At 32.1% G+C, this 12,954-nt stretch overlaps 1 protein-coding gene across 1 annotated transcript; it reads right to left on the bottom strand.

Annotated features, from left to right (window-relative positions):
* Positions 1–587: 587 nt before the first annotated feature.
* Positions 588–12,294, bottom strand: LOC136042292 (xyloside xylosyltransferase 1-like; the record flags this gene model as incomplete). Its single annotated transcript, XM_065727243.1, has 2 exons — positions 588–1,036; positions 11,947–12,294. Coding segments are annotated over 2 exons (675 nt in total), but the record flags the coding sequence as incomplete, so codon positions are not given.
* Between the last annotated feature and the right edge of the window lie 660 nt (positions 12,295–12,954).

The following is a 12,954-nucleotide window of genomic DNA, read 5'->3' as shown; positions in this document are numbered from 1 at the left end:
AAAAAAAAAAAAAAACAAATCTGCAACAAGTGTTCGCCGCGTTGGAGAAGCTTAAAGTTAAAGACGCCTAAAATTGTTTAGTTTCACAAAGCAAGGGTCACACTGACATCTCTATTCTGTCATATTTTTCTATTTATTTTGTATGAATCATTTTGCCAATTGGTATACAGGAAACTATGCTAAACTATTTTGTGTTATATTGTGCCATTTATTTTGTGGCTCATAAAAGCTAATCTCTGGGTATTCATTCTTCTAATTTCAAGCGTTATAAGTTTTGTGTTCGACCCTCTTGACAGATTAAGCATATGCAGTGTTTTATTACATTGGAATTATTGACCTCGTGAGCATGAGAGCCCTTATTACATCATTTGTCACTTCTTAAATAGTAGCTTTGTAAACAGATAAACATGAAAACTGTTCTTGTTTTTTTTTTTCTACCCCTGGCACAAAAAGATTTCATTGAAAGCTTTTACTTAGTTTTGATGCTAAGCTTCTTTATTTAATAATCTCTTAGTTATATATCAATCTTATAACTGATGCAGTAAATCACCTGTATGTAACAATTTTAATAAAAATATCATCTAAAATTCACTACCTCTGTTATATTTTCAGTGTTACACACCAATAATAATTGTTTCACACTATCTAAATATACCGTAGACTTAAAAAACTTGATGTTTGTTTATTTTGCATATTTGAATAACGAAAACTAAGGATCTTCTTCTCTTCTTGGTATGGTTGATCGTCCATTGCCATGATAAATTTTTACATCGTTATCGCATCTATGATATTTGTCAAAAAGAGGATTATAATAAAAGTTTGGGCTCATTTGCCGGTTGAAAGAACAATCTAGAACATAAAAGAGACCTGGATATTCTGCTCCAAGGAGCGTAAAAAAGTCTTGATCTCCCAATTCCGATACCATATTATATTTTTCAAATAGAAATTTGTATCCTGACTCTGTGAGATGATTGTTGAATTCCATACTTTTTCTTGTCTTTTCTAAATCAAACAACATGACTCCAGTGTTGAAACCCTGAAAAATGTGTCGAATAATATAGTAAGATTATTTTATGGAAAGTCAGTATGAAAACTTTAATACAAAGCTAAATACTTTAAATCAAATTTATAAGGATTTTTTTCCAAAAACGAAGTTTTTAAAACCGAAAATAAAAATTAATGAGAATATTGAAAGGAGCTAGAGAATAAGGGGTTAGATTGTACGCATGTTAAACAATGATTAAAAATAAAGATGAAATTAAGACAAATTACCTTATTTGTAAAATGATCGTTTGTTTTATCTTTCAACAACTGTCTTTCAGTAACCATCTTTAAGCAAACCCGTTTGGTTGGATATGATTATTTTTTTTCATCCTTCGAACTAAAACTACTATGTGTTTTTGCTTCTCTTATAAATCACATTTAAATTTCCCAAAATAAAGAAAAATATAAATAGAATTAAACAAAAACAAGTAAATAAATTATAATCTAAGGCAATTATAACCTCATAAAAGGTAATGTCTGAGCTGAATCTTGAGTAGGAAAACTTTTTTTTGCCAGGCTTATACCCTCCAGAAGAGAAGTTGATCCCTCTGGTCCAAAAACACGTGGAAACAATACTCTTTACAAGGTCGTTCTTCTCTGAGGTGGCAGGATTTCATAAGAAAGATCTTAATTGAAAAGACATACAAGACAATTTTTGTAGTAGTAGTATATATATATATATATATATATATATATATATATATATATATATATATATATACATATATATATATATATATATATATATATATATATATATATATATATATATATATATATATATATATATATATATATATATAATTTACTTAAGTAAAACTCTACTAGCACCTTTTCTAGCTCAGTAATATCTAGCCGTATAATGGAAATAAAATAAAGTCATAAAGGCATTATGCAGTTTAAACAAATAATTAAACATCACGAAAGACAGTGGAGCTCCACTTCTTTGAACGCTAGTTAGTTTTAAACAGTAACAGGGCCACATGTTTTCAGTTGACGAAATTCGTCCAACAGTCTACCAAAGTAACTAATTACGGGATTCAAGTTAGTTCTAGGAATTCTTTAGCAGGTGTTTTCTTCTTTTTCTATTTACTCCGAACTTCACTGTTCTAGGTCAAGAAACATTGAAAGAAGTGTAGCATCCCTTGCACAAGTTTAATGATTTGTCTTCTGGTAGAGATGCTGGTACTGAGAATTTACTTTTGTCACTGCTAAGTACCCAAACCTGTGGTCTCCTAGCAAATATTGTCATGGAGACAAAATGGATCCCCCCACTTGAATAGTCTTTTAACAGGTGCTGAAGATGGCAATACACAGTTGTACTTTCGAAAAACTTGCCGCACATGAGGGTAACGCTTAAGAACTCAAAAGTCCCTCCTGTTGTCTTCTAAGAACTTCTATCTTTACTTTCTTAACTGCTGAGCTAGACTGAGATGAATCGCTCTCATCTACTGAAAATTCGTAGGAACCATCACCTGACAAACGGCTGGACTCGTCGTCATCAGGATCACTTATTCTCATCCTTTTAACCTCCTCAGCCAACATTGTTGCAGCTGCTTCTTTCCCGCTTTCAGGGATTATCTTGTTCTCGAACATGAGCGTGCTGCATGTTGCGAGGACGCAGTCTTTGCAGCTTTGGACGTAGCCCCCCAGAAAGCTAAACTGCTGCTAAACACCATCTAGTAGTAACACCATCTAGTTCTTCTCTTAAAACTTTGTCTACAGAATCTCTCAGTCTTAAAAGCATAATATTACTAAGTAATTTGCTACATAGAGAGGCCAGACTAATCCCTGGATAATTACGACACTTACTCTTGTCACCATTTTTATACAGTGGTTTAATTAAGATTTTACTAAAATCGTTAGGTACTTCTCGTATTTCAAAAAATCATATTCATAATCTTCAGTAGCTTATTTGTAACCTCAGAGCCACCATATTTAAGAAACTCATTTATCACACTATCAATACCTGAAGGCTTATTATTTTTTAATCCTTTTAATACCGCCGCTAATTCTTCCTCATAAAAAAAATCTTCCTTCACATCCTAGGTATCAAAAACGTTTTTGTTTTCACCTGTATCTTTCCATGCGACTGTATCTCAGTTTAGCACATTTTCAAAATGTTCCACTAATCTCTCTTTAACTCTTTCCATGTCAATAATTGTTGCCCCATTCGTATCTATAACTGGGACTGTTCCAAATTGACTGCTCCTTCTCAATTTATTAATATGCCAGTATAATATTTCACTATTGTGCCATCTAGCTCCATCTTCTAGATCCTCGGCGATTTTATCTGTGGCCTCTACTTCACACCTCTTTAGTTCATATTTTAATAGATTTTTCACTTTCCTTATACTCCTTTTGTTTTCATAAAATCTATAACTAAGATAATTCTTGAACAAACTCCTTCGACTCTCTATTAAACATTAAGTAAAAAACTAGTTTTCTTAACTGAAAGTAAGGAGCGACATTAAAACTTAAAACGAACAGAAATTATTCCGTGTATGAAAGGGGCTATTCCCTTCTCAACGCCCCACTCTTTACGCTAAAGTTTGACTCGCTCTCTCTCTCTCTCAATTCTACTTTAGTAAACAGTAAAAACCTTTCGTTTCTAAATTTATTAAAATGCTAGTACAATACTTTCCTATTATGCCATCTTGCAGCATCTTCCAGATCCTTGGCATTTTTATCCATGGCCTCCCCTTCAGACCCCCTTAGTTCATATTTTTTTGCGTTCTCCTTGTTCTTTAAAAACCATTTGTTTTTATATAATTTATTACTCAGATAATTCACGTACACACTCCTTCTCCCCTTTATTAAACATAAAGCCTTTTCCCTAATATTTCTAGCTGCAGTCTTAACTTTTTTCCCTAAGACTCCATAAGCAACTTCACAAATTGTTTTTCTAAAATTATTCCAACCATCTTCAACATTGTCAAATTCTAAAGTCTCAAGTTTAGTATTCAACTGTTCCTGGAAAGTTTCTCTCAAATCTTTATCCTGGAGTCTACCAACATCATAACTTCCCAGGATGTAGTTATCCTTCCAAAATTTAAGCTTTAATTAACCCTAGAAGCTACTAGATGGTGATCCTTACTTTAACATCAATAACAACATTCCTATATAACCTAGTATCTTGTATTGATCCTTCTAGTCTTCAGTTTTCTATGATGGAATCATTAAGATTTGCTGTCTTACCGTCACGTGAATACCATGTCAATTTACGGGCCATTTTGGACCAAACTCCGTATTGGTTATAACTAGCTTAATATTCCTAAGAAATTGCAAAAGTCTGAAGCCATTACTGTTTTCTTTTCCTACACCAAGTTTACCTAGGCAAGTATACAATCTATCCTCATTTATAAGAAAATTGGCGTTAAAATCTCCTAGTAAAAACACCAGATTTCTACCTGGTGCCCTGTCTAATTGCTCCTGTAGCTAGTAAGTAAAATTCATCTGAGTAACTAGTATCTTCGTCAGTTGGTTCAACAGGGGTATATACTACTATACTGATACCCTGAACTTTTTAGTCTTAAAATGAACAATTAATATCCAAATGTTAATACATTTCCAGCCTAAACAAGACTTAGCAGCTTCCTTATTCATCATGAGCTCTACTCCCTGCCTAGGTACCCCTTTCTTCCTGCCTGAGTAAATAAATTTTATGTCACCTAATTTCATGCTTCCTACACTTGGAATATGACTTTCTTAAACTAATAATGAGTCCAGTTTAAACTGTTTGAATTCGTCAGTCAAGATCTCGATACGATAGTCATTTCTTAAGGTTGTAACATTCCAAGTTCCAATTTTCATGTTCTCTAAATCATTGAAATTATTCTGGCCTCAGGTAAAGCAATGATCCCGGATACCAGTGAAGGACGGGGACCAACATTTCTTTCAAGTCAAAGCCAAAGCACTTAAGCCGACTTAGAACGGGACAGCTAGAAGTCCTACGGACCTCCAGTTTGGTATAAAGCTTTTTGCAATCCTTTGCTCATCTTGGTCAGCTTCGGGTTGAACAGGTAAACAATGACAAAAATCAACTTGGGTAAAAAAAAATTCCCTTCAATTGGCAATATCGGATTAGTAATGGACCACAAAAATTGATCCGTATTTGTTAAAGTATACTTGGGTAACATTACTTACACAAATATGGGGAGAAAAATGTTCACTATACTTTATGATATATTGTATACACTGTGTTATATAGTTATACTGTATTGTAAACTGTGCTGCATATACAAAAACTATTGCCTACAATACTGTTAACATTAAAATTTACCCAAAATTTCAATTTTTTCCTGTAAGAAGCTGGTACATACTTTCTTTGGTAGCAGCTGACTTATTAGAATATAGAAAATCCTAGTATTGATTATTTTGGCAAATATTTGTGTTACGACTTTCTGTTGTCATCATTGAAAACTTTTATCCAATACAAAGACAAGCACGTTTGATTACAGTATCTCCATTATTGTTGTGTTGTACCTTTGAACTAAAAGCCTCTGTCAGCTCTCTATGCTTCCATCATTTAGCCCTTGTTTCCAATATTTACAAAGTCCTCTTGGGCTTGGCTTATATCTTTCATTTTATAATATCCAGGTGAATGACAATTTAATGTTTATCGACATAACTCTCTTTTTGGACCTCGTAAAATAGTAGCTAGTATACTTAAGTCGGTGTAAATCAGCGTCTTTCCACTTATATGTCTTCTTCTTTGTATACTAGGCATGATTAATATTCACGGTTGACATGGTTAATATTGACAACCTCCATCAAAATGCAATCATGTCCTTTGTCGATGTATTTATATAGATACTTGACGAGAACTATACTGCCGACATATTGGACGTTGATGTGGCATTGAAATTGTTTGAGCATGTTTGGATTATATATGGAGACAAGAGATATAATATGTGCTATTTCTTTACTATCTGGCCAATGCGATGCAAGTCTTAGTTATAAAAAAATCAGACATTCAAAGTTGACAAATAACAGCCATTGTAATACAAAATGTTCATCGTGGTAGTTCGTTGATACGATAAATGGTTACGATAGTATTAATTTTTCACCAACGAATATAATAAGATTTGAAGGTAAGTCATTGATAAGTCGTATAACACATACTTAGTTTACGGCCTTAATAGTTTTCAGGCTTAATTTAATCAATTGGTTGTAGTCACTCTTAACAGGATAATGTGTATCATCAAGATATTGTTGAAAAAGTCGTCCACTAAAAAGTAAAGCACTAAAGCCTCTCTGAACAAAGTCAGCTATTAAATCTTGTAGAGAAAGGTATTTGCCATGTTCAGGAAGAACAGTGTCATTGAAAATAGTCCCCAAAGCTGCATAAAAAGCGATGACGTGCCACTGAGAGTATTTCATTTTTTCGCCAACGTAAAGGCTTTGGCACACCGCAAAAATTTTTAGTGCCGAATTATTTTCTGACATTACTGAGAAGAAAACATAAGGCAAAATCTATCATTCAATGGCATATGCAAAAATTTTGGATTACCCTCAAAGTATTTTATATTAAATTGACTACCAAGGATCTTAGAGTATTTTACACTCGTTTCTGTTTTCTTCAATACAATACAAAATTTTCTAGTTAAAATAAGCATCATGTAGATTAATTACTGACTGTTTAAGTTGTAAAGTTGTTCTCTAATATCGCGTAATTTACTTTTGTATTTTATTTCCATTCATTTTTTCCTTCATATTCATTTTAATTTACCCCTAGCTTTCACTACATAATTTAACTTTTGCTTTTACAATGCCTCGAAGCTTAAAAAAATCCCTAAAAAACATTTTTTTTTATTATTTTTTTAAAGAAGCCCTGAATGCCAACATCATCAATCTTACAAATATCTCAAAACATATCTCGCAAACTCAAATAATTTTAGATTTGGAAGACTCACATAAAGCGTTTCGAGTGATATGTACCCTTTCCCTCCCTAAGTTCCTCCTGGATAAAACACTGGATAAGCAAGGGGCTTTACACGATAGAAACGGATATTTAAACTGTTAATATTTTTTACTACAGCGTCATAAAATAGTCTTATTTGAACAAAAAATATGATCATCTTTATGATTACGAACATTCTTCCTTACATACAGGAGGGTTGAATCGCTTATAATCCACACCATTTATGAGAGCAAAAATAGCACCAAGTTTGATAGCTGGTATCCCAGTGATGCAGCATGTTGAATTACATTGTCCTACACTTCTCACGTTTCGTCTAGCCTTTGTTATATATATTTGTGTCTCACAGTATTTTTTCCAACAGACCTATTAGGTTACGAAAGACTGAATAAATTAAAAAATGCACAAAGTACTCTTTAACTGCTCCTTCGGGATCAAAAAGTACATTGGGTTGTATAAAGGTGGTTCGAAATCACCTTAATTGTGTGTGATTGATGTTCCGTTGAATCGACTTTGTGATCATTTTTTCCAGTAATTTTGAAGCTGAAAACATTACAAATACTGATGGTTTGATCATCACCTATGTTGAATGAAGTTAAAGTGAAGCATGAGTTCGAATTTGGGGTTTGTTCATAGAAGTCCTTAGAGTTAAAAATTGGATATAAGATAAATTGGGAAATTTTTGAGGTGGTAATAGAATCCGACCACACAGCCAGCAATACCCGAGCACACCATTTTCGTCTCAAGGACTGCTAAAGCACTCTTGTGTAGTTTACGGCTTTCATTATTCATTGAATTAATCTTAGATTAAGGCTTATGCCTCATACTGATGTATTGTCATTTTTTCCCTCATTACTGAAGCCAATTTTAAAAGTACATGATAAAGCCAGGACTCTTGTACACTGCACTAACTGTTCCTAAGCCATTGCTTGACTTGATATCTCTTTATTTTCTATGTTGTACTTCTTTTAATTTTCAAAGTTACCTTGTTAGCTTCCTGTTGCCCTGTATAGTAATATATGCTTTATTTTGAGCAATTGACTTAGAATTTCCACACTTCAAATAACTTACACCCTATATTCTGTCAATATGGTCTGACTTGAACCCTATGGTAGCTTGCAACAGAGAATAGAACACTCTCACGGAGTATGGACGAAGCTACTATCTGTTTGGGATCTTTAAAAAGTTTGTTTGAGAATACTTGTTAATTATATACTTGTTAAACTTGTTAATACTTGTTTAAGTTTTGTTTTCCTGGTATTCCACAGATTTATTGTTTTCGTTTTGGTTTTGCTGTTTATTTGAGTTTCTGAAATCATGTACTACTCCCATACCTAGCTTGTTATTCTTAGGATTGCTTAGGTTGGTGACGGGAACACTTTCTGTTAAGCTTGGTAACACATTCATAATTTTATTGGTAGGATACATAATTATTTTGTAGGATTATTGATCGTTTCACAAAAAAGAACACAACAAAAATCTTCTCAGAAGTAACTGGTCCGGATTGAAACTGTCCTTATTTTGTTCTGGGAATTTTCTCTGGTGAGTAAACAATCTTTTCCTAAGCTAATATAAAGTGTAAGCAGGGAGAAATATTTTAGACTGAGCACATATCTCTCAGATTATGCTCTTTAACATCGAAAATTCTGCAAAAACTCTTCATAAGTTCTCATGGAAGATGATATTTCACTTTTAAATAAATCTTATTTTTGGAACACTTCATTTTTACCTCTGGCAAGAATTACATCTTCAAAAATGACTTTTCGCACAACATGTACTTACTCCCAAAAAATTAATAACAGAATTTTTATCATCTCTCTCATAATATAATAAATATAATTTATATTATTCAAAAAAAATCATTTAAACGTATGCTTAGGTAGTTAATGACTTATACTTTGCCCTGACATTTAAAAATTAGTTACAAAACATATAAATTGATATTTTTGAATTTTCATCGCAAAATTTTGATCATTTACTAGCTACTATGCACAAGTTGTGGGAAAAGTCATTTTTAAGGATTTAATTCTTGCCAGAAGTAGGAATGAATTATCCCAGAAATATGTTTTATGCAAAATAGGTGAAAAATAATATTCCAAGAGAATTTTCAAAACTTTTTGTTGACTTTTTGATGTATAAGAGCATAATCTGAGAGATATATGCTCAGCCTAAAATGTTTTCCCTACCTATGCTATTTTACTAAGGAAATAGATTGCTTAATCCCCAGAGAAAATTATTAAAACATAATAAGGGCAGTTTCAATGCAGGGCAATTACTTACGAGAATATTTTTGTATTGTCCTTTTTCATTGAAGATTAATATTCCTACCAAGGATTTCGTGTCCTACCAATAAAACGATTAATGTGTTAGCAAATTTAACATAGCCTATTTACGTCATCAACATAAGTAATCACAAAACAACAAGATAGGCAGGAGAGTAGTACATGACTCCACCAACCCAAATAAACAGCTAACCCTATGCGGAGACAGTAACTCAAATGAAAACCGGTGAAAACTTACTTATTAACAAGCATTTTCTAGCATAATTTTTGAAGATACCAAACGAGTGGTAGCTTCGTCCAGACTCGGAGAGAGTATTCTATTCTGTGTTACAAGCTGTCAGAGGATTGAAGTCAGACCATATTGACTCTGTATAAGGTATCTGTAACTTATTTGAAGTGCGGAAGTAGTAAATCGATTTCTTAAAATAAAAGATTTTGATGGAATCACAAAGGCGTGGTTATAAGATAGTAAAAAATTATATGTATGGTTTAGTTGCTTTTCATGTCCCTAGAAAATTAACAAGGTGTTCGGGGATATTTCTTCATTTACAAATGTGATATTGAATCTGGCACGCGTTCTGACCTTGAATCCCTGTTTACATCATAGAATTCAATCGTAAGACAGCTTTTTATTTTGTCATTTATCTGAAAATTCCGTTTGCATGTGATACTGGCTTCTTGTTTTACAAGCATCCTCCCTTTCCAACACATCTGTTATGCGATTAACCTAATCACCCTCCTTGAGTTTCGTCTTTTGCTAAAAAACGTGCTTTTGTTGTGAGATATTTTGGTGACAATATGTGAAACGTCGGATCAAGTGATGAATAAGACCATTTCTTTGATGCTTTTATTATTCTGGGTTCCTTCCTTCAATGTTTTTCCTTCTCGTGTTGACCATAAAATAATTTCCAAATGTTTAATAGATAGTATTATCGTTTCTCGTTCTCCTAATTTAAAATGTACTTCTTGTCTTTTTTTCACTTATCTTTCTAATTACTTCACTATTTACCTGTCACTGTTTTTGCCTAAAACTGAGATTACAGTGGATGAGCAAGGTTAGATATCCTTTAGAACTTTTACAGATAAAGAAAGGTCTAACTTAATACACTCATTTGAGTCAGTCTTCTGAGTAATAATTGGTCAAGTGTTCTTGAAGCTAATAATGTTGAATTTGCAATGAGTTTAATTTTGTGTCGTTTGAAAACACTGTTGCATAATTGCTTTCTCTTAAAAAGAGGCCAGGGATACAAGAACCTTATACCCATTGACATCCGGATTGATGGTCAGTGCTACACACATAAAGGCGTCTTTGTTCAAGGTTGCATGTAAAAGTAACCCATGGGATGATCTGATTAAGCTACAGAAACTATAAAAATATGTTTACTTCTTCAGTAAGTGCAGCCAAAAAGCTGGTCTCTTTTACCAAGAAAGTAAAATATAAGAAAACTTAAAAAGAGGAAAATGTGTTAAAAGGAAATATCTAAGACATATTGATTAAAAAATGCTTATTTTGCCTCACTAAATGACAACTATCATGTACTTTATACTAGCCAAGTTCAAAATGGTCCAATTCCAACCCCAATTCCATGAATCAGTTTATCATCACACAAACTAAATCAGGAGTCAATGTCCAGAGTGAAAAGCCAAAAGGTTCAAGGATCCCCTCTCATTTATGATTTTATCAAACTCTGTTCGCCATTTTTATACATTCGGTTTTTTGAAGTTCAATTGTATAGTTGCTACTAAATAGAAAAAATCTCTTTTTGATCGAATATACTACCTTTTCTTAAGTTTGAAAATTATTTCATGTTAGTTAAACTGAATAGGTTTCTCATTATGTACTTGAAAGGTTTTTTTGAAGCATTTTGACAAAAAAGCAACTTTTTGTTTCCCTTCTGAGTTTCTTTGAACCTTTGTGCTTTATAGTTCACTTAAATAACAGGATAAATTAAAAGTTTTTGTTAATGGTTGTGCTTTTTAATAAATAGAACATCTTTTTAAGTCCTATTCAAAATCTATATTCTGGATTTTATAGGCTAGAGATCGGCTGATATTTTTGTGCTCATTTTCTTTTATTTTTTATCAATATTTGTTTGACTATTAATGAAACGTATTTTTATTTTTATTCATTTTTGCTTTTTATCTGCATTCATCATCCTTCTCTTAAATATGTGACTTTTATTGTTTCCTATGGGTTTTAATATTACTATTTCTTATCCTTTGAAAAATGTTGATAGGAATTTGAAATTTTCTTCATTCCTTTTGCCCAAGTGTAAGATATTTAAGAGTCTATTATCAATTATGTGTGAAATAATTGGTTTGAATTACAAATGCAGTCTATAAGTGCGAAGGGAAGGAAATAAGCCCTATATAGACACACGAGAGTACCACATTGTACCTAAGTAAGAAGAAACAACTGAAAATTAAATTAGAATCTATTTTTAATGTCAAAGTGTGCAGGTAAAGTTAATTAAAAGTTTTATTAAAAGCCTTCAGAGCAATAGAAGAAAGATATAGATCTTAAGCCTTACAATTTTTAAATTTGTCAAAATTATTTTTGTAAAACCTTTTTCGGAAAAATAAAATGGTTGAGTAGTTTGAATTTGCAAATCCATTTACATAAGTAAAACTATTAAGAAATGTATTAAAAAAAACTATTAAAAAATAGTCATTGATTAAAACATACTGGCTAAGACTCACTTGATAGCCTGGTGATGGGCAGCCAATTTTTGTGCCTTTATTTTGTAATCTGTAACCTTTAAATGCTTTTCTGTAATACGGTGTTTGATCATAAGCCAGTGCAGCAATTTGATGAGAATTCATATTTTCAAATTGCTTGTATAGTTCTTGGATGGGCGATCTGAGTTCAACGTCCACATCTAAAATCGCAATTTTCTTGTAAGGAAAAATCTTAGGATAAAATGCTCGAAGGTGGACTGTTGCATCATGGTACCGCTTGTACTTGCCTGTTGTGTAATTCTTTGACAATTTGATATTTCTTTCAAATTTTTGAAGTATATCATCCAAGGATATAAATTCATAAGTGATCTAGAATAAAGTTGTAAATCACAAAATTATGAATCCAAATCAATACTGTCTTTTAAATTTCCTGTATTACCCACAAAGAGGTAATTATAAGTTATCAAATACTAAAAGAAAAACCATATTAAATATGACCTGATTATTGAGTATGTATAAACTCTCTTTAAAGGGCATATGCATCATTTTATTGTTTAGTCATAATTTGATTTAATTTTTATAATGCCCCATATTTGTTTTTAAAATTATCATTCTGGAATTTTCTGGCCTTAAATAAAACGATCTGGATAGTTCAGGAGTTAAAAAAAAGTAATTTAGAGCCATAATTTTTGAGAAAATTTGTGATTGACGTTATATTTATGCGCAAATTTCATAATTCACTTTTAATAAAATCCAAAAATTAATAATTTTCCGAGAAGTGGTCGTATCGTTTTATTATTATTAATTATTCAAGGTAACTTAAGATGACAAATGATTCTGAACAGGTAACGAAAACGTATTTAACAAAAACAGCAAAAATCACATGTAGTTTAAAAGGAAAACAGTGCACAAAGAAATCCGCTTTTTGGAGAAAATGCAAAATTACAATGTAATAAAGGAAAGTTTTAGTTTTAGCTTGCATGAGTTTGGGTCTGTAAACATAAAAAAGGAATTTAATTCAAGCCAGAA

This window comes from Artemia franciscana, unplaced genomic scaffold, assembly GCF_032884065.1.
Source record: "Artemia franciscana unplaced genomic scaffold, ASM3288406v1 Scaffold_1032, whole genome shotgun sequence".
NCBI lineage: Eukaryota > Metazoa > Arthropoda > Branchiopoda > Anostraca > Artemiidae > Artemia > Artemia franciscana.
This window is presented reverse-complemented; position numbering and strand designations above follow the sequence as displayed.